This window comes from Dendrobates tinctorius, unplaced genomic scaffold, assembly GCF_039654945.1.
Source record: "Dendrobates tinctorius isolate UK_male_01 unplaced genomic scaffold, ASM3965494v1 ptg000384l, whole genome shotgun sequence".
NCBI classification, from domain to species: domain Eukaryota; kingdom Metazoa; phylum Chordata; class Amphibia; order Anura; family Dendrobatidae; genus Dendrobates; species Dendrobates tinctorius.
In genome coordinates this window covers 2930779-2953436 of record NW_027362050.1, presented here as the reverse complement: position 1 = coordinate 2953436, position 22658 = coordinate 2930779, and the positions used below count along the sequence as shown (strand labels likewise).

General features: G+C 47.6%; 1 protein-coding gene and 1 long non-coding RNA gene across 5 annotated transcripts in view; one reads left to right on the top strand and one right to left on the bottom strand.

Moving 5' to 3' along the window:
- The window catches only part of LOC141076015 (uncharacterized), a 48803-nt gene extending 33490 nt beyond the window's left edge, over positions 1 to 15313 (bottom strand). Inside the window, exon 1 of one of the 4 annotated variants that reach the window (XM_073563258.1) lies at positions 15024 to 15313. Coding sequence is in view for 2 of the 4 variants with exons in the window: in XM_073563257.1 (XP_073419358.1) it covers positions 14578 to 14643 (66 nt within the window). In the remaining 2 variants the exon portion in view is untranslated. Of the gene's footprint in view, positions 1 to 14577; positions 14722 to 15023 lie in introns of those variants that run through there. The other 3 variants (XM_073563260.1, XM_073563257.1, XM_073563259.1) reach the window with 3 other exon arrangements.
- LOC141076016 (uncharacterized) lies at positions 14670 to 21406 on the top strand. Its single transcript, XR_012227391.1, has 2 exons — positions 14670 to 14753; positions 20853 to 21406. It is a non-coding gene; the product is annotated as an uncharacterized lncRNA (long non-coding RNA).
- The last annotated feature ends 1252 nt before the right edge of the window (positions 21407 to 22658 follow it).

Genomic DNA, 22658 nt, shown 5'->3' with positions numbered 1-22658 from the left:
GGTGACTGTAAATCTTCCTCGTTCTGGGGCTACATGCAAGATCTCACCTCATGGAGTAAGGATGAATCTGAGAAATGTCAGGAATCAGCCCAGAATTACACGGGAGGCCCTGGTCAATGACCCGAGTTGGGACCACAGTCTCAAACATTACACATTACGCTGCCATGGATTAAAATCCTGGAAGGCAGGCAAGGTCCCCCCTGCTCACGCGAGCACATGTCCAGACCCGTTTGATGTTTGTCAATGACCATCTGGATGAATGATCCAAAGCAGGCATGGGAAAGGGCCAGATGAAACCAAAACAGTAGTTTTTGGTATCAACTCAACTCGCCGTGTTTGAGGGGAAGAAAGAGGGTAACAACCCAAAGAACACGTCCCAACCGTGAAGCATGGTGGGGGAAACATTCTTTTGGGGGTGCTTTTCTGCAAAGAGGACAGGATGACTGCACCATATTAAAGGGAGAATGGATGGGGTCATGTATCGTGAGATTTTGGCCAACAACCTCTTTCACTCAGTAACAACATAGTGATAGGTCATGGCTGGGTCTTCCAGCATGAAAATGACCCAAACACACAGCCAGGGCAATTAAGGAGTGGATCTGTAAGAAGCATTTCAAGTGGCCTAGACAGTCTCCCCACCTGAAACCAATCGAAAATCTTTGGAGGAGCTGAAACTCAATGTTGCCCATCGACATCCCCAAAACCAGAAAGATGTGGAAGAGATTTGTATGGAGGAGTGGGCCAAAATCCCTGCTGCAGTGTGTGCAAACTTGATCAAGAACTACAGGAAACGTCTGACCTCTAATTGCGAACAAAGGTTTCTGCACCAAATATTAAGTTCTGCTTTTATTCGGTCGTCCATGACAGCACCACCTGAGAGAGGGGATCCGCCCTTCAGGAACAGGAAACCTACAGATACAAAAGGGCGGCACCTCTCCCACGCATCAGTTGGTTTCCTGTTCCTATAGGACGGGACTTCCTACAGATGGTCCATCATGGAGTCGTCGAGGGATTCCCAGGCCGGCTGACCGACCCAGGTAGCGGGGGGGGGGTCTCCTACCTCGGTCAAGCTCGGGTCCCTGGATGCGCCACGGTGGGGCCGGGTAGGTCACCACGACAGTGGTTGGAGCAGGCGGAGCAGAGGGTCCGGTGGACAGCCGTCTCCATACGGCCGGCACAAGGTATGTATGACCCCTGGAACCCCTCCTGTTGCATCCACCCGGTCTCCGCTTGCTCCTCTCTCTCCGGGGGCTGGCGGTCGCGCCTGTGCGGCGGGCGCAGGTCGGCGCATGTGGGGGCGGCAGGCATTCCGGAGCCGGGGGCGCCGTGCCGGCTCCTTTCCGTGCGCTCCCGCGGTCTTGATCGCGCGGCGGAAGTGACGCAGCGGAAGGGGCGGGGCCGGGAACGCCGAAACCGGAAGTCGGGTGCCGGCCGGCTTTCCGGGATGCGCCGCCGGTGCTCGGCGGTCTGGGGCGGCGCGCGGTACCCGGGGAGGGGGTGGGGAGGAGGACCCGGGGGGGAGGTGCCGCGCCAGAGCCCTGCTGACCCGGACACTGTGGGAGGCATTAAAAGACAGGAGGTGACGCTGCTGGGGTGCTTCTGAAGGCCCAGCAATGGATTCGACAGAAGCCCCCACAGAGCAGCAGGACGAGGCGCAGGAGCGCCCAGAGAAACAGGCCACAGTGAATTCACAGGCGAGTGGCCAGCAGAAGAAGAAACGGATGGGCAAACAAAGCCACAGAAGTTCCTCCAGGCTAAAGGACCCTCCTGCCTCCCTCCGTGACCCGGTACCTGCCTCATCTGCATGGGTAAGAGATCTCCGTGAATGTACCCTGATGCAGTGTTTTATTTTTGTTCTTTCGCAGGCAAGGAAAGCTACGGGGAAGCAGAAGCACAGGGAATGTGCCCTCTGTAATTGCCCTTTGCCAGACGGCCACCCTAAAAAGTTGTGTCAGCCATGCGTGCGACAAACGGTAGGGGTTGGATAGGGGTACCCTAGGGGTAGATTGACAGGCCCTTACACTCTTCCCCGTCCATACAGGTGGCGGAAGAAACACCGGACTTCACCACAAGCCTGAGGGAGATAATCAGGACAGAAATGAAGGCCCTATCTAAAAAAAGACTCCTCTAAGGGAAGAGATGTTAACCTCTCTGGTTCAGAGTCCTTGGCCGCACCTGGAATCGATATCTCCTCAGATTCCCCGGCCTCCACTTCATCATCTTCAGAGGAAGACTCGAGCCGTTTCTGCTTTCCCTTAGACCAGATGGATAAGTTAGTTAAAGCAGTAAGGTCCACTATGGGGGTAGCAGACACAAAACCGGAACTTTCAGCACAGGACGTGATGTTCGGAGGCCTAGATCCCAGAAAGCGCAGATCCTTCCCGTTGAATGATAAAGTCCAGAACCTAATAAATAGAGAATGGAAAAAGCCTGAAAAAAGAGGTTCTTTGCCACCTGCCTTCAAACGAAGGTACCCGTTTGATGACCCAGTGGTAACCAAATGGGACAAGGCCCCTAAGCTGGACGCGGCAGTGGCCAAAGCCTCCAAAAAGTCCTCCATACCTTTCGATGACATGGCCTCCTTAAAAGACCCGCTAGATAAAAAAGCGGATTCTTTTCTGAAAGGAACATGGGAGATGTCAGCGGGTGCATTGAGACCAGCGGTAGCGGCCACATGTACGGCCAGATCCTTGATGGTCTGGCTGGATCAGCTGGATTCCCAATTGAAGGATGGAACCTCAAGAGGATACATTCGAAAAGCCTTACCAGTTATCCAAAGTGCTGCTGCTTTTCTGGCTGATGCGTCAGCAGATTCTGCGAGGATGGCGGCTAGGACCGCAGGTTTATCCAACGCAGCTCGAAGGGCTCTCTGGTTAAAATGCTGGCCAGGAGACATCCAGGCCAGATCTCGACTCTGTTCCATTCCTTGTGAGGGCGAATACCTGTTTGGGCCCGTCCTGGATGAACTTTTAGAGAAGGCCGGGGACGATAAAAAGAAGTTCCCCAGTCTGCCGAACCCCTTTTAGACGCCCCTTTACCAGGAAAGGATATTTCCGTAGGAGGCCGTCCAGGGATCAGGGCAGATGGGACGACAAAAGAAGGAGAGGTACTGGATTCATGTTCGGAGGAGGGGGGCGCCAGGAAGGTCCAGCACGGGACACTAAAAAGCCGCCCCAATGACTAGTTGCTCCGGTAGGGGGGAGACTAGCTGCCTTCTACCCGGCCTGGGCATTAATCTCTAATAGCAACTGGATACTGGGGGTGGTAACTGCGGGCCTACGACTAGAATTCTCCCGGGTTCCCCAAGATCGTTTTAAGGTCACTCTTCTTAGGTCATCCTCATCAGAACAGTCTGCCCTGGAAGCTGAAGTTCGGGATCTTTGCCATAAAAAGGTCCTAACTAAAGTTCCAGAGGAAGAAAGGGGGAAAGGTTTCTACTCCCCTTTGTTCCTGGTCCGCAAGCCAGACAGTTCCTTTAGGACCATAATAAATCTTAAATCCCTCAATGAATTCCTGGTCACACGTCCATTTAAGATGGAAACAATTAATTCAACAATAAAATTACTGTTTCAAAACTGCTTCATGGTGGTGTTAGATTTGAAAGATGCCTACTACCATATACCCATTCATGCAGATCATCAGAGTTTTCTCAGAGTGGCAGTGCAGTTAGATGGGTCAGTTCAACATTTCCAGTATGCGGCCCTCCCCTTTGGGGTAGCAGTCGCTCCCCGTGTGTTTACTAAAGTAGTAGCGGAAGTTATGGCCCATCTACGTGAATCAGACATTTTAGTAGTTCCCTACTTAGATGACTTCTTGATTGTAGGGAAAACGGCTAACCATTGTTTGCAACAGCTACAAAGGGCAAGGTCTGCCCTAGAACGGTTAGGATGGCTGCTTAACATTAAAAAATCTCGGTTACAGCCGATGAGAATCCAACAATTCTTGGGCCTCATCCTAGATTCCGTAAAACAGGAATGCCGTCTGCCCCCGGAGAAGCTGGTTCGCCTACACTATCAGGTCCTGAACGCTTCCAATAACCCGACCATGTCCCTCAGGAAAGCCATGTCCCTTCTAGGTTCACTTTCCTCCTGTATCCCGGCGGTCCAGTGGGCCCAGTTTCATTCAAGAACTCTACAGGGCGAGGTCTTAAGGCATCAAAAAATGCTTGGGGGTTACTTAGAGGGCCAGCTAACCTTGTCCCGAAACACAAGGGAGTCCCTAGAATGGTGGCTAGATGAGAATAATTTATCCAGAGGGGTTCCCTGGGAATATGACATATCCCGCATAATCACCACGGATGCTAGCCCTTCCGGTTGGGGGGCTCATATGGGGGAAATTCTGGTCCAGGGCCTATGGGAGCATCATCAGATAGAGATGTCATCCAACTTGAAAGAATTGACAGCAGTAGAGCTGGCGGCTAAAGAACTGCTTGTGTATCTACAGGGCCATCATGTGTGAGTGTTCTCCGACAATCTGGTCACCGTAGCGTATATCAACCACCAAGGCGGGACCCGTTCCAAATCCCTGATGAATGTAGCAGAACGGCTGTTCCAGCTAGCAGAGCAGCATTTCCTATCATTAACAGCTCTACATATAAAGGGGAAAGAAAACACCACGGCAGATTTCCTGAGCCGCAATCTCTTAAGGCAAGGAGAATGGTCCCTAAAAAACTCTATCTTCGACCTGATTGTACAGAAGTGGGGACTGCCAGAGATAGATCTCTTCGCCACCAAAGAAAACAGGAAAGTAAGGCAGTTTTGCTCACTAAATCCCAGAGAAGACCCCCTGGCGGTAGACTCCTTACTGATAAAGTGGGATTTCGGGCTATCCTGTGCCTTCCCTCCCCTATCGCTATTACCTCTAGTGGTGAAGAAAATCAGGAGAGACAGAGCGAAAGTTATAGTGATCGCTCCGTTTTGGCCCAGGAGGGCTTGGTTCTCATGCCTCAGGACCATGTCAGTGTCCGATCCTTGGGTCCTGCCGGAGATCCCGGATCTCCTATCCCAGGGCCCAGTCTTTCATCCTCAGGTGGCTGGCCTACATCTGACGGCGTGGAGTTTGAACGGACACTGCTGAAAGATAAAGGCTTCTCCCCAGACCTGGTTGACACTCTACTTAAAAGTAGAAAGATCACTACTACCAAGATCTATGTCAGAATTTGGAAGAGATTCCTAAAGAACTCTAGAGTAGTCGCTGGGGGTTCGGCTCCTATAAATCAAATCTTAGAATTTCTTCAGAAAGGTCTAGAAATGGGGCTCTCCACTAGTACCCTCAAAGTACAAGTTTCAGCCTTGGGGGCCCTCTTTAGCTGCAACATCGCGGGTAATTACTGGGTCAGTAGATTCATCAAGGCAGCAGGTAGATCCAGGCCAGTGGTGAAGGATAGATTCATGCCATGGGACTTGAACCTAGTCCTCACAGCCATGACAGAAGCTCCATTCGAACCCAGCTCATCAGCCTCTATAAAAAAACCTGTCCCTCAAGGTAGCCTTCCTGGTAGCTCTAACCTCAGCTCGTAGAGTAAGCGACATCCAGGCATTATCTAGGCGTCCTCCTTATTTACAGTTTAAGGACGATAGGGTAATACTCAGACCTGACCCGGCGTACTTACCGAAGGTAGTTTCTAGCTTTCATAGAACACAGGAAATAGTCCTTCCATCCTTCCTCCCTAATCCAGCTAATGAGAAGGAAGAGAAATTACACACCTTAGATGTTAGAGAATGCCTTAAAGAATATCTGGCGGTTACTGACCCCTGGAAAAAGGAGAATGCCCTATTTATCTCCCATCAAGGTCCCAGGAAAGGCTGTAGAGTGTCAAAAAATACACTAGCTAGGTGGATTAGAGAGGCTATTTCAATTGCATACACCTCAAAGGGCAGACCGGCACCTGCAAAACTGAGGGCGCATTCCACCAGAGCCATGGCGTCCTCGTGGGCCGAGAGATCAGAAGTCTCCATTGACCAGATATGTAAGGCGGCTACTTGGTCCTCTCCGAGCACCTTTTATAATCATTATAGGCTAGACTTGGGTGCTTCCACAGACCTCTCTTTTGGTATAAGGGTACTGCAGGCTGTAGTCCCTCCCTAAAATATTTATTACTCTCTGTAAATCTCTCAGGTGGTGCTGTCATGGACGACCGAATAAAGTCTTAGTTACTCACCGGTTAACGGTATTTTTCGGAGTCCATGACAGCACCCGTATATTCCCTCCCTTTAGTTTAAATTTGGGTGTGCACTTCTTCCTCTTGTATGTACACTGGTAAAGAATAGTTGTGTAAAGTACTGTATATAATTTTGCTATTAACCATTGTGGTCCTCTTGTGCTCTGTAATCCAACTGATGCGTGGGAGAGGTGCCGCCCTTTTGTATCTGTAGGTTTCCTGTTCCTGAAGGGCGGATCCCCTCTCTCAGGTGGTGCTGTCATGGACTCCGAAAAATACCGTTAACCGGTGAGTAACTAAGACTTTCTATTTTGTAAAATACTTATTTCATGCAATAAAACACAAATTAATTATGTAAAAATCATACAATGTGATTTTCTGGATTTTATTTTTAGATTCTGTCTCTCATAGGTGAAGAGTACCTACGATAAAATTAGACGTTTCCAAATACTTATTTTCTCCACAGTACCACGTGAAATACATTATTTTTAGTGATACTTTGTATAGTAAATTAAAGTTTGCTCTACTTGCCTTTATTGTCAAAGGGAATCCGTCAGCAGGTTTTTGCTATTCGAGAGCAGCATGATGTAGGGGCTGAGACCCGGACCCTGATTCCGGCGACATGTCACTTGCTTATCAGCTAGCTGTAGTTTCAATACAATCAGGAGATTACTGCAGGACTAGGTGTGGTGCGCCATGTAGTCCAGCTAATCTGTGTAACCCTGCCATTACCACTGATAGGCTGCTTGCTTAAAGAGTAAACAAAAAAGCTGCCAATCAGGAGTATGGGCGGGGTAAAGGCCCCATCTCACATAACGAGATCGTTAGCGAGATCGCTGAAACGTCACAGATTTTGTGACGCAACAGCGACCTCGCCAGCGATCTCACTAGGTGCGACACGCAGCGGCGACCGCCCTCCCCGCTGGATATTGCTGATCGTGCTCGAATGTCCTGGGCCATTTTTTGATCCATGGTGTCCCACATGCATCGCTGTGTTTGACGCTGACGAGCGACCTTGTTGGCGACGCAGAACTAAGGGACGCAGGCGTGAGTCGTCAGAATAGCTGCTGTGTGACAAGATACCAACGACCGCCGAGGTCGTTATACGGATCGCTGCTGCGTCGTTGAAGAGATCTGCCTGTTTGGCAGCTTACTAGCGACCATGTAGCGACGTACCAGCGATCCTTACCAGGTCGTATCGTTGTCGGGATCGCTGGAGCATCACTATGTGAAACAGGACCCTAATGCAGAGCTCAGCATAGAGATTATCTTTAGAGGACAAAAAAGCATGCCAAAAGATAAAAACCTTGGTATGAATTTGGATGCATATAGGAGAGTATAGTGGTCAGTTCACACACCTTCATGGGAGCCCAGTTTTAATTCCGTACAGAGCAGAGTCGTAATACAGCCGTGTACATAAACCTTTTAGCCCGTGTTTCTCCGTGCATTGGTGACTTATTCTGCAAATTTTTCCCCCAAAATAAAGTCCTATCTGCTGTCAGACGTACGCAGGGGTGGGATTCAAATTTTTAACAGGTTCTGTGTTTGTGTGTAGGAAAACCACACCCATGATTAAGCCACACCCATGATTAAGCCACACCCATTTACACACCTTTTCCTAGGGGCGCAGTCAAACAGTTGAAAAAAAAAATTTGAATGAGATCAGAACAGTGCACCTTCTGGCCAGCAGCTCTCCTGACCCGAGTGTGACAGCTGCAAATATTTCTATGCAGCTGTCTCACTTGACTGACCGGCTGGCCAGGCTGTGCACTACATTCTGATTCATACGACAGTCTGTCTGCACCCTAACGGTAATTAAAAGTCCCAATAGACAGGCACAGGTCCCCAATAGGCAGCACAGGTCTCCAATAAGCAGGCACAGGTCCCCAATAGGCAGGCACAGGTCCCCAATAGGCAGCATAGTAGTCCCCAAAAGGCAGCATAGTAGTCCTGCGCCTGTGTTGCATATGGAAAGCCGCAAGTCCTTCCTCACCACATTGTAGCTCCGCCCGCGAATAAAGGGCCCGCCGGCATTGAACTGTAGTGATGTTCAATGTCGGCGGGGCTAACGGGCCGGATAGATGTCCTCGGTGGGCTGCATGTGGCCCGCGGCCGTAGTTTTTGTGACCCCTATTTTGGGGCATGCAGCACAGGCCCAGGGCAAACTTGGGATATTTCATGGCACATTTTGGGGCAAGCAGCTGCACACATGGTGTTACTTGACAGTGTCATGATGTCACCGTTTTGGGCTCTGACCTAGCGTTGGAGTGGTAGGCTTGTGTCTGAAGTCCCGGCGGCGGTTGACCAGGCCTCCTGGATGGCCCCCAGCGCCCCCGCACCGTCCTGCTCCATCATCCGTGGCCGTACACACACAAAAACACAGTAACTGCCAACTGGTGACTGCCACACCACCGTGCCGGTGACTGGGCCCCCGGGGTGATAAAGATGATGGCAGCCGCAGGTGAGGTCGCACAGGCAGGCCAGACAGACTGGAGTCACATTGACTGGGTAACGGCGTGCGCGTGTGATTCCAGGCAGAGATGAGACAGACACGTGACGCACACACCCAATAGCCGCACTGCACTGCAGCAGGTATTAGTGCGCGGGGGCTGCCGGGTCACAGTGTATGCACCTTGCACGTGACGTATCAGTGCGCGGTGTCCGGCGGGCGGGGTGGCCTGTGCGTACTGCAGGCTAGGGAGCAGCGCAAGAGTCCCTCCTCGGCTCCTCTCCTCCTCCGCTCCTTGGTGTGAAAATGTCAACTTGCACGCGCCGCCGGCCGCTGCAACAAGGTGCCGGATCACGGCTCTGGTTCTCCCCGGTTCGGGCAACCGGCTGCTTTTTTAGCAACCGGTTCCACCGAACCGGTGAGAACCGGCTGAATCCCACCCCTGGACGTACGGTTTACCCATTTGTGCCACAGTTTAAGCCATTTGCACCTTGCACGCCACTGGTGGTTTATTTCGGAACATGACTCTTTAAAAATATCACAAAATATTTGTACAATCTCAGTCCGGGAGGAGGTGGTACAAACATTTCTAGACAAACGTGCGACAAATCTATCAACCCCCTTTAAAACATTTTTTATTCATTTGTTGCAAGTGACAGCAATATTAAATATAGCAAAACCCCCCAAAAAATATCACCCTAACACAGAATTTGTAGGGGAACAGGAAGAACTTGTAGTGAATTTTTCTTTTGACATTTTCAAAACCAGTTGTGTAAGTATATTTAGCAGTGAGTGCCAACCAAATGAATAGATCAAGGGGAAAAGAGGTTACAAGGTATAAGGGAATGTGCACAAGAGGTTTTTTTTTTTTTTTTGTTTTTTTTTAAGACGTCAAAACCAATTAGTTTCTGCCACTCTTGATGCATATCACAAAGGATTATCTTTTGCTATATGCATCAACACAGCAGCATTTGCAGTTTCACATCGCTGATCTGTCTGCAACAGGCAAGAAACACAGCTTTGCACTGCTGTTATGGAGGAGAGGACAGTTGAGCTCCGCTAGAACCAGCTAAGGATGTGAACACAACACTGTGGATATGCGGATTTTAGAACACAACATTCAGAAAATGCTCCTTTGGGGAACTTTTGGGTATGTGCATACAATGTCTCTTCGGCCGGGATCAGACTTGCGAGAAACTCGCACAAGTCTCGCGTCTCAATATCCATCACTCCCGCCGGCAATCGGGACCGGAGTATGCGGCTGCATGTATTTCTATGCAGCTGAGCGCTCCAGTCCAAGTGCCGGCGTCAGAGCCGGGTATTGAGACGGGAGACTCGTGCGAGTTTCTCGCAAGTGTGACCCCCGCCTTCCAGTCAGGACCATGTTGAAACCCCCTGAAAATGCTCAAGCTAAACACTCAAAAGAATGAACATATGCATTTATATCTAAACACTACCGCACTTTCTTTTCATATGTTTAGTCTTTTGAGGGTAATCTTTAGGTGTCTAAAGATGTCAAGCGGTTAAAATAAATGACCCGACCATTCTACAAGCATTTTCTGCTTTATATTTTACAATGCAAATCACATGGAATGCTCAACAGACGCCTGGAAGACACTCAGATGTCGTTTAGAGCGTTTTGCCAGTTTCTTCATCGTTGAATATAGCTACAAAAACACCCGAAAAATTCCAGTAAAAAAAAAAAAGCCCTAAATAAGAAAAAACGCTAGCAGCCAAGAAAAAGAAAATGCAAGCATCTCCTGAAGTGTCTCTCTCTTAAACAAGTTCACCCGCCTTGAAAAGACGTCCTGTACACACACCCTTGGGCTATGTTCACACATTGCATTTTTTTTTATGCAAATTTTAAATTGCGTTTACACTGCTTACAAAAAAGCAGGTTTCGCTGTGTTTCTTTCTGTCTTTTGAGCATGTTGATAGTTTTGTAGCCCCAAAAAAAGCCCGATTCAAGTTTTTTGCACCAAAAACACAGCAAAAACTGATACCTGCATCTTTTGCTGCTTTTTTGCACTTACCCATTGTTTCCTAGGGGGTGAAAAAATGCTGCAAAAACGCTGAAAGAAGCGACCTGCCGCATTTTGCAAAAACGCAGCATTTTTCCAAATCAGTCAGGAAAAAAATAAGGTGTGTGCACGACGTTTCTTAAATCTCAGACTTTGCTTGTACTATAAAAAGTATAAAAACAAAAGGCAACATGTGATCATAGCCTTAGGGGGGTTTAGATCCTCAACCATTTCCTGGATCAGTCTTGAAGATTCCTTTTTCCTAAAGTGTTTTGTTTTTTTTTTTAAGTTTTTTGATTTTTTTTTTCACTTTTAAAGTGATTTTTTTTTTTTCAGGCTTTTTGGAGTGGATATACTGATGTATAACTAATGAATCTGTGAAACAAGACCAGTCTGTAGCGTAGGTATGAAAGGGGGGGGGGAAGTTAAAAAAAAAAACAAAAACTTGGCAACAGCACATCAACAGAGCGGAAAAGAAGCCTCGTTGAAGCAGCTGAGTCGCCGGCAGGAGCGGTCTGTGACAGCCGAGTACAGCAGGCCTGGGAGTTAGCAACTATGGAATGTTAGTTCTTAGGACCAGGGGCGGACCTACCGCCCGTGCATTGCACTGAGGCCCCCGGGGGAGAGGGGGGTGATGGAGCGAAGGCAATGATGGGGGTGATGGAGAGAGGGCAATGATGGGGGTGATGGAGAGAGGGCAATGATGGGGGTGATGGAGAGAGGGCAATGATGGGGGTGATGGAGAGAAGGCAATGATGGGGGTGATGGAGAGAAGGCAAGGCAATAATGGGGGTGATGGAGAGAAGGCAATGATGGGGGTGATGGAGAGAAGGTAATGATGGGGGTGATGGAGAGAAGGTAATGATGGGGGTGATGGAGAGAAGGTAATGATGGGGTGGTGGGGGAAAAAAATGATGATGGGGTGGTGGGGGAGAATGCACTGGTGGTGGTGGAAAGGGCAATAATGGGGTTGGTGGAGGAGAAAATGATGGAGGTGGTGTATTGGGCAATGATGGGAGTGGTGGGGGAGAAGAAAATGATGGAGGTGGTGAAGAGGGCAATGATGGGGTGGGGGAGAGGACAATAATGGGATGCGAGGGGAGGAGGACAATGAGGGGTGTGGGGGATTGGGATGTTAGGAAGGGGGACTTATAATGGCCTTAGGAACAGGGGGAGGTGGAGGAAGACGTTATCGCTTATTATGTCTAACACAGTCCCTTAGTATATAGTGTACTCTCTATGTCTAACACAGTCCCTTAGTATATAGTGTACTCTCTATGTCTAACACAGTCCCTTAGTATATAGTGTACTCTCTATGTCTAACACAGTCCCTTAGTATATAGTGTACTCTCTATGTCTAACACAGTCCCTTAGTATATAGTGTACTCTCTATGTCTAACACAGTCCCTTAGTATATAGTGGACTCACTATGTCTAGCACAGTCCCTTAGTATATAGTGGACTCACTATGTCTAGCACAGTCCCTTAGTATATAGTGGACTCACTATGTCTAGCACAGTCCCTTAGTATATAGTGGACTCACTATGTCTAGCACAGTCCCTTAGTATATAGTGGACTCACTAATTCTGTATAACACCACCCTTAGTTACAAAGTTTCCTCTTTTATTATGTATAACACGTCCCTTATTACGTACCATCCTCGCTAGTTATTTATGGTGCCGTCCCTTATTATATAGCTTCCTCTGCTGTTATGTATAGTGCTGACTATTACATAGTGTATTCTTCTTAATTGTTATTTACAGCGCCCTCTTTTATTACAGAGTCCCCTCTCTTGTTAGATATAAAATGACTGCTGATGGAGCAGCCGGTGACCAAACTACCAGTCCATCAGCTCCTCCATTAGAAAGGAAGCATTCCCATGCTCCATCAGCCATCATTGCATTATACAGCCAACAAGACAGGACGGTATGTAATAAAAAACAGGGCTCTATATAATCCAATATGTAAGGGACGGTACTGTACATAAGAGAGGGCACTGTGTAAGGGACAGCAATATACATAATAAAGGAGACTATGTAATATACAGTGGGGAAAAAAAGTATTTAGTCAGTCAGCAATAGTGCAAGTTCCACCACTTAAAAAGATGAGAGGCGTCTGTAATTTACATCATAGGTAGACCTCAACTATGGGAGACAAACTGAGAAAAAAAAAATCCAGAAAATCACATTGTCTGTTTTTTTTTCATTTTATTTGCATATTATGGTGGAAAATAAGTATTTGGTCTGAAACAAAATTTCATCTCAATACTTTGTGATATATCCTTTGTTGGCAATGACAGAGGTCAAACGTTTTCTGTAAGTCTTCACAAGGTTGCCACACACTGTTGTTGGTATGTTGGCCCATTCCTCCATGCAGATCTCCTCTAGAGCAGTGATGTGTTTGGCTTTTCGCTTGGCAACACGGACTTTCAACTCCCTCCAAAGGTTTTCTATAGGGTTGAGATCTGGAGACTGGCTAGGCCACTCCAGGACCTTGAAATGCTTCTTACGAAGCCACTCCTTCGTTGCCCTGGCGGTGTGCTTTGGATCATTGTCATGTTGAAAGACCCAGCCACGTTTCATCTTCAATGCCCTTGCTGATGGAAGGAGGTTTGCACTCAAAATCTCACGATACATGGCCCCATTCATTCTTTCATGTACCCGGATCAGTCGTCCTGGCCCCTTTGCAGTGAAACAGCCCCAAAGCATGATGTTTCCACCACCATGCTTTACAGTAGGTATGGTGTTTGATGGATGCAACTCAGTATTCTTTTTCCTCCAAGCACGACAAGTTGTGTTTCTACCAAACAGTTCCAGTTTGGTTTCATCAGACCATAGGACATTCTCCCAAAACTCCTCTGGATCATCCAAATGCTCTCTAGCAAACTTCAGACGGGCCCGGACATGTACAGGCTTAAGCAGTGGGACACTTCTGGCACTGCAGGATCTGAGTCCATGGTGGCGTAGTGTGTTACTTATGGTAGGCCTTGTTACATTGGTCCCAGCTCTCTGCAGTTCATTCACTAGGTCCCCCCGCGTGGTTCTGGGATTTTTGCTCACCGTTCTTGTGATCATTCTGACCCCACGGGGTGGGATTTTGCGTGGAGCACCAGATCGAGGGAGATTATCAGTGGTCTTGTATGTCTTCCATTTTCTAATTATTGCTCCCACAGTTGATTTCTTCACTCCAAGCTGGTTGGCTATTGCAGATTCAGTCTTCCCAGCCTGGTGCAGGGCTACAATTTTGTTTCTGGTGTCCTTTGACAGCTCTTTGGTCTTCACCATAGTGGAGTTTGGAGTCAGACTGTTTGAGGGTGTGCACAGGTGTCTTTTTATACTGATAACAAGTTTAAACAGGTGCCATTACTACAGGTAATGAGTGGAGGAAAGAGGAGACTCTTAAAGAAGAAGTTACAGGTCTGTGAGAGCCAGAAATCTTGATTGCTTGTTTGTGACCAAATACTTATTTTCCACCATAATATGCAAATAAAATGAAAAAATACAGACAATGTGATTTTCTGGATTTTTTTTTCTCAGTTTGTCTCCCATAGTTGAGGTCTACCTATGATGTAAATTACAGACGCCTCTCATCTTTTTAAGTGGTGGAACTTGCACTATTGCTGACTGACTAAATACTTTTTTTCCCCACTGTATATACACACATATATACACACACGTAGCTTTGACGCCATAAAAGGAGGGGGGCCCAGACACATTTCTTGCACAGGGGCCCCAAGCTGTCCTGGACAATCCCTTTAAGGTATTTTAAAGGATTTGGGGTCCGTTTTTCTAAAAGTGGGGAAAGAAAATCCCTTTCATATTTTAAAAATATCCCTATGTGGCACAGATTCCCTAACATTAGGGACTTAGTAGGGCACATCCGCCAATCCCTGACCTCACTTACTTCCCCGGAGGCTGGAAGGAGCGCTGAGAAAAAGGAGACACCTACCTGACTCCTAGAAGAAAGGCCACATTTACCGGGGGCTTCCAGACGGTTCCTTGTGCGTGACGTCATGACGCTCAACCTAAAGACGGCGTCCGTCCATTTGCACAGTCCCGAAATGATGCAGCGTGGGACAGACACAGCCCCCCAGATACCCTAAGTATAGAGGGGACGCCCCACAGGTAAGTACAGAGCTACAGGACCACGGGCAGAGCAGGGGCATCACACGGGGGCCATGAAAATTGGAAGTTTTGTGATTTTGTGTAAACTTCTGAAGCTGCGGCTAACATGGCGCAGATGTGCTCGATGAAGAGGGGTCTGCAGTCCCATGTAAGGAGACATTATGGGGATGTTCCTGGTCACCAGTCACACCTGTGAAGGAGGCTCATCACTAGGAACCCCGGTCTATGCAGGAAGTCCTCCCAAGTGACAGCAGCTCAGTTACTACTCACCCTGTTCCGGCAGAGGAACCGCTCATGGAGATGGCAGCGTGCAGCACAGGGCGTCACATCACGAGGCAGAGTCCGGAGTCTGTGCTCTGACGCTGTGTGACAAGAACAGGGTCAGCCACACCGCACATGCAACGTCACCTCCACGGCCGCGACCCCGGGACACGCCCACATTCCAATGCATGAGGAGAAAAAAAACAGGCGGGGCGGTGACGTCACGGCCGCCACAGCCCAGGGGAGTATAAATTCGCGGGTGTTCCGAACTTCCGAGCGCTCCTCAGAGAGAAAGGCACTGTGACAGGTGCGCGGGCAGCTCCCCTCAGTGTCACGAGCAAAATAGAGCAATAATAGGGCGCCGGCCTCATTCACACATCAGTATTTTGGTCAGTATTTGTATGCCGAGACCAGGAGTGACTCCAAAACAAAGAACTGGAGTCAGTCTTTAAATTATATTTTTTCTCGGTAGTTCCACTCCTGGTTTTGGCACACAAACACTGATGCAAAATACTGACGTGTGAATGAGGCCTAAATGTGAGGAAAAAACACCTTGGTGACAGGAAAAAAAATCCTGCCAATGTGGACTATGTTCACACAGAGTTTCTTTTTATCTGGGTTTAGAAGATCATCCTCTTAGAAAAACCAAAGGTTTTTTTTTAACTTTTAGGCTGAGAGCAGACGGACTTTTTAGCCCAGCGGATTTTTCCGCGCAGAATTGAAGAAATCCGCAGGTCAAATGACCTGCATTTTTCCTTCGGATTTCTTCCGGTTTTCCCCTGCAGATTTGGAGAATGGAGCAGGTGGAAAACCGCACAAAAGAAGTGACATGCTGCATGTTTTGAATCACAAGAAAACCGCGCGGAAAGATCCGCAGCGTCTGCACAGCGTTTTTTTTTTTTCTATTGATTAACATGCTACTGTACATCACAATGCGGATATGCAGCGTTTCTGTGCGGTAAAATCCACTGCGCATCCGCTGGAAATCTGCATCGTGTGCACATGGCCTAAGAATTTATTTTTTCCCCTCTTCAAAACGGTTTTTGGAGCGTTTCCACCTCCACGTGGTGTTTTAGGCCCTCTGCACACGGTGCAGATTTGGCCCAGCAGAACTGCAAGTGATGTACAGAACCATTTAAGGCTATGTAAAACAAAAACACTGTGCACATGCTGCAGAATTTTCTGCGCAGATTTGGTGCGGAATAAAATAAGCAGCATGTCGCTTCTTTTGTGCGGTTTTGCTGCAGTTTTCCACCTGCTCCATTATAGAAATCTGCAGGTGAAAACTGCAGGGGAAATCCGCAAAAAACTGCACTAAATCTGCAGGTAAAACGCAGGTAATTTTACCTGCAGATTTAGCTAAATCTGTGCGGAAAATTCCACAGCAGAATCCGCACAGTGTGCACATAGCCTTACAGCCTTTTTTGAGTTGTGAGCGGTGGCACTCTAAAGGCCCTTTTAGGCTAAGTGCACACGGTGCGGATCCTCCCACGGATTTTAAGAAATCTGCAGGTCAAATGACCTGCATTTTTCCTGCGGATTTCTTCCTTTTTTATGCGGTTTTACTGCAGTTTTCCCCCTGCGGATTTGGAGAATGGAGCAGATGGAAAACCGCACAAAAGAAGTGACATGCACTTCTTTTAAATCCGCAGCAAATCCACACTGATTTTTCTGCACAGCTTTTTTTTTTTCATTGATTTACATTGTACTGTAAGGGTATGTGCACACGGTGCGGATTCTGCTGCGTTGTACAGTACCTTTATTTCCTATGGAAATTAAAAAAAGCAGTGCACATGCTGCAGATTTTTCCGCGCAGTTTTGCAGCGGTTTACAATCCGCAGCATGTCAATTGTTTGGTGCAGAAACGCTGCAGTTTTACACCTCATCCATTATGAGGTGTGAATCCGCAGGCAAAACTGCAGATGAACCGCAGGACTTTTGTCCTGCAGATTTACCTGCGGTTTTCTCTCCAAAATCCGCACACCTAAAAAACTACGTGTGCACATAGCCTAAATCACAGTGCGGATCTGCAGCGTTTCTGCGCGGAAAAATCCGCTGCGGATCCGCTGGAAATCTGCACCGTGTGCACATAGCCTTACATTTAGCGATGCACCAGCGCTCCTGACCACGATATGACCCGGTCAGGATCGCTGGTGCATCGCTAAATGGTCGCTAGTGAGCTGCCACCAGGCAGATCTCACAGCGATGCAGCAGCGATACAGCGGACAATACTTACCTGTCAGACACGGCGATCCTGACGTCCTCCCGCCCGCGTCCACACGTCGCTCGTCGGCGCCACGGGAAGCACAGCAGGAAGCACCCGACGAGAAATGGAGCTGCGCGATCTTGCGCGATCAGCGACAGACAGCGGGGGAGCCGGTCGGAGGTAAGTATCACGCAATGCGATATCGCTATAACGTCACAAAATCGGTGACGTTATAGCGATATCGCTATGTGTAAAACCCCCTTAAGGCCGTGTGGACATGACGAGTCTTTGAGGCTACGTTCACACGTTGCGTTTTTGCAGCTTTTTTTTTTAAGTAGGGTTTTATGCAAATATTCACAGTATCGGCAAAATCTATGAGATTTCATAAATCTCATGCACGCACATTGGTTTGTTTTTTTTTGTTCCTGACTGTATTGTCAAAAGGCTGTGATTTTGAGAAAATGCAGCATGTCGCTTCTTCTGGGGATTTTTTCTGCATTTTTCACCCATTGAAAGGTTTCGCTCCGTTTTTGGTGCCAAAACCTGATGATGTTGATTATTTTTTTTTATGCACTAAACATTGTCGGCGTGGACAAGAGACAAATGTAGCCTGACAAAAATGCCGCAAACACTCAGCAAAATCTGCTTTTTTGACGTTGCTTCTTTACTGTCAGACAGCAGGTTTTGTCTGTGGAAAAAAAAAAACCACTACATGTGAACATAGTCTTACAGTTTATGCATAGTGGATGGGATTATAGGAATCTCCTGCTCACTGGGTTTTTTTGTTTTTTCTTTTTATACATAGCATAAACTGACCGGCACCATTTTGTTTCAAATTCGCAGCATGTCAGTTTCTCTTGCATGTGTGCTGAGTTTTCTATGCAGAATTTCCCCATAGACTTACATGTACATTAGATGCAAAAAATCTGCAGGCAAAAAAAACCAAAACGCACAGGTGTTTTTAGTGCTGCAATGCATTAAAACGTAATCCACATGACTATCAATAAACTTTTGTCAAAGCCAAATACCAGGAAGTGTAAAAAACAAAGCGGCTTTAGGCTACTTTTACACTTACCGCTTTTTTTTGCAGCCCATTATTGCGGCCCGTATCGCCGCAATTTTTAGGGTCTTCCGCAATAACGGGCCGCAAAAAATCTTGCGGATTGCCGTTTTTCATTTTTCCAATACTATGGAAATAGTATTGGAGAGAAAAAAACGCTTTCCGCAAAACCGAAAGTCACGGTGCGCTGCAAAAAAAGCCCATGGCACTGTGACTAACCTCCCTAGATGTGGACGGAAAAGAAAAATTGACGAGATTTCAACGCAAGATTGTGCGGATGTTGGATAAAGAACCTCGACTAACATCCAAACAAGTTCAAGCTGCCCTGCAGTCCGGGGGTACAACAGTGTCAACCCGTACTATCCATCGGCGTCTGAATGAAAAGGGACTGTATGGTAGGAGACCCAGGAAGACCCCACTTCTTACCCCGAGACATAAAAAAGCCAGGCTGGAGTTTGCCAAAACTTACCTGAAAAAGCCTAAAACGTTTTGGAAGAATGTTCTCTGGTCAGATGAGACAAAAGTAGAGCTTTTTGGGCAAAGGCATCAACATAGCATTTACAGGAGAAAAAAAGAGGCATTCAAACAAAAAAACACGGTCCCTACAGTCAAACATGGCGGAGGTTCCCTGATGTTTTGGGGTTGCTTTGCTGCCTCTGGCACTGGACTGCTTGACCGTGTGCATGGCATTATGAAGTCTGAAGACTACCAACAAATTTTGCAGCATAATGTAGGGCCCAGTGTGAGAAAGCTGGGTCTCCCTCAGAGGTCATAGGTCTTCCAGCAGGACAATGACCCAAAACACACTTCAAAAAGCACTAGAAAATGGTTTGAGAGAAAGCACTGGAGACTTCTAAGGTGGCCAGCAATGAGTCCAGACCTGAATCCCATAGAACACCTGTGGAGAGATCTAAAAATGGCAGTTTGGAGAAGGCACCCTTCAAATATCAGGGACCTGGAGCAGTTTGCCAAAGAAGAATGGTCTAAGGGTACCGTTACACCTAGCGACTCACCAGCGATCCCGACCAGCGATATGACGTGGTCAGGATCGCTGGTGCATCGCTAGGTGGTCGCTAGTGAGCTGCCACACAGGCAGATCTCACTAGCGACATCGCTGGGGACGGGGATCGCTACTTACCTGTCAGATGCGGCGATCCTGCGTCCTCCCGCCCGGCTCCACGCGTCGCTCGTCGTCACAGCAGGAAGCGCCGCAGGAAGTGACCGATGAGAAATGATCCAGCAGCTTCTCAGGAGGTCGGAGGTAAGTATCACATGCAGCGATATCGCTAGCAATATCGCTGCAACGTCACAAAATCGGTGACTTTACAGCGATATTGCTAGCGATATCGCAGTGTGTAACGGGGGCTTAAAATTCCAGCAGAGCATTGTAAGAAACTCATTGATGGTTACCGGAAGCGGTTGGTCGCAGTTATTTTGGCTAAAGGTTGTGCAACCAAATATTAGGCTGAGGGTGCCAATACTTTTGTCTGGCCCATTTTTGGAGTTTTGTGTGAAATGATCAATGTTTTGCTTTTTGCTTCATTCTCTTTTGTGTTTTTTCATTCAAGACAAATTAAATGAAGATAATAATACCAAAGAATGTGTGTTTGCAATCATTTTCAGGAAGAAACTGAGTATTATCTGACAGAATTGCAGGGGTGTCAATACTTTTGGCCACAACTGTATGGCTCTGCTCCCACTCTCCCTCCCTTGTATATATGGTTCCGCTCGGCTCCCCCATCATACTTACCCTCACGTCGCTGACCTTCCTTCCCGTCGCTGAACTTCCCTCCCTGCATCTCGCGGCGCTTCAGCTCATGTGCGGAGCGGTCAAGTGTACCGCTCATTAAGGTATATGAATATGGACGACACGCCTATGGGAGATGAGTGGCGTCCATATTCATGACCTTAAATGAGCGGTACACTTGACCGCTCAGCGCTGGATGAAGCCGCCGCGCCGACAGGGACCGCTAGGTGAGTATCAGCTGCTGCACCGCCGCCGGCTCCCCTTGTGTCCGCGGACCGGCAAGGGCACTGCAACGGCCCGGTGCTGGGCTGCGGACCGGTGGTTGGGGACCCCTGAGCTAATGTCTTATAACTATTATTATTATTTATTGTTATTGTGCCATTTATTCCATGGAGCTTTACATGTGACCTATGGAGACATTGGGCCTGATTCATCATTTGTGTTTTGTTTTTACTGAAAGCACCACTGCAGCTTTTTTTTCTCTCAGCTCTGGAGTGGCGCTTTAAATCTAAGTCTTGTGCCCCCGGTCATATACTCTCTCTCCGACATCTTTACCGGCGTTGAAGGCTTTACAGGCCTCCTGGTCAGTCTGACTAGTTATATGGAAATCTAAAACCTTGGGATATTATTTATCTAATATTAGATGGTGTGGGTTTTTTTAGCGATAAGCTAATGTGCTCAGATAGAGTTTTATCCGAGCATGCTCAGGTGCTAACCAAGTGACTTCAATGTGCTCAAATAATATGTTCGAGTCCCCGCGGCTGCATTTCTCGCAGCTGTAGCAGGGTTTTCCTGTTTGCTAAGTAATCCCTGTCTGTGTTGCAGGTGCCGAACAGTCACTCGACATGCAGCAGTGTCAAAGACGCGGTTTGTGGAACCACTTTGCCACAGACAGCCTGGAGGGGCGTGACTAAGCGATCACCGGACTGTTCACTAGAGCCTCTGATGGTGAAGTTAGATTTGGCTCCCGATGAACGCCAGGTGCCACTCCAGGGCAGACCTACGGTTGCGCAGCAGCTGGACCCAGACTAGATGGAGCAGCAGGCAGAACTTGCATCAGAGTGCAGCTGACCAAGTTCGTATCCGATTGCAGCAGACAGAGTTTGTGTCAGAGTGCAGCTGGCAGGATTTGCACTGGTATGCGACCTTTCACAACATAGACTGTAAAAAGGAAGATTGCTCAAGTACCTCCCCAGTGGGGAGGAAACAATATATACATAATGTCCCACAGCCACTGACTGGGGAGGAAACAGCAAGTGCACGCACTGACCCTTTAAGAGAGCGGGAGCGCACGCGTGAGTGCCCTAAGGACATGACTAGAGAAATGGCTGGAAACATGCAGAGCATGAAGAAGGGAAGAACTGTCTGCAGCACAGGTGAGTGAAAAGACACGCTGGAGACCCTGCCTGTCAGAGCAGGGATCCGGCGTGGTGCTAACAAGCAACGTGGACCGGAGCACACCGAAGACACTCAGCACCCGAGCATGCTCAGATAACATCTTTTCCCACCTTGTTCGCTCATCATTATTTTTTTTTCCCTTCACCTCATTTTGCATTTTCACTTATTAGGCCTCTTTCACACATACGTTTTGCGCCGTCAGGCGAGATCCGGCTTTTTTTTGTAAAACTGGATCCGGCAAAATGCAATGCCGGATCCTGTTTTTCCCCATTGACTTGCATTAGCGCCAGATCGCGCCGGATGGCATTGCGGTTCGTCCGTTTTTTGCCGGATCCGGCTACTTGTCTAATTCCGGCGTCTGGAAAAAATGGCTACTGTAACGTTTTTTGTCTCCGGCGAAAAAGCTGGAAGCGCCGGATCTGACGCTTCCGGCTTTTTGCCACTATGAAAGTCTATGGGCGCCGGAATGCGCCGGATCGAGAAAAAGACGGATCCAGCCACCAGATCCGTTTTTTTAAGTCTGCGCATGCTCAGATCCAATTGGCCAGCCCCTAGGAAACATATATAACCTGCTAGACGGATCCGGCAGAAAAACGGATCCGTTTCTACAGTTCTCCAAAATTTACGCCGGATCCGTTTTTTCTAAAAATAGCCAGATCCTGCCTGACGGCAAATAACTGATGTGTGGAAGTAGCCTTACTCTTTGCTATACACACAGTACCTTCTGTGCAGAGGTTTTGTATGGCATTACGTTTTCAATGTATAACCTTTATTACGCACAGACTTTGTACTGGCCCTGAATGACCTCTTATCTGATGCTTTTTTCCCATGAACTACGATTCTTTGTTGGTTATCATTATTTGGGATATTCACTAAGTATTTATATTAATAATTTATAATTTGTAGCTAATTACATTGAATTGTGCAAATTGTCTTCCAAAGATCAGTGATGAAAACGTATGTAAATGCTGGCGTTCATCAATAATTTATACAGTATGTTTTGTTTGGACTGCTATTTTATTAGTGTAGTTAGTTAGTATTAGGTGTTTTAATTATCACCTTAAAGGGAATGTGTCATAAAAAGGCAACAAATGAAAAAAATCTACAGTATTAATGTTTTAATTTAAAAAATATATATTACTAGCTAAAGAGCCCGGCGCTGCCCAGGCGTAGTAACTAACTGTGGTTTGTTATAACAAATTATAATGATTATATTGCACATAAATTGTTGCT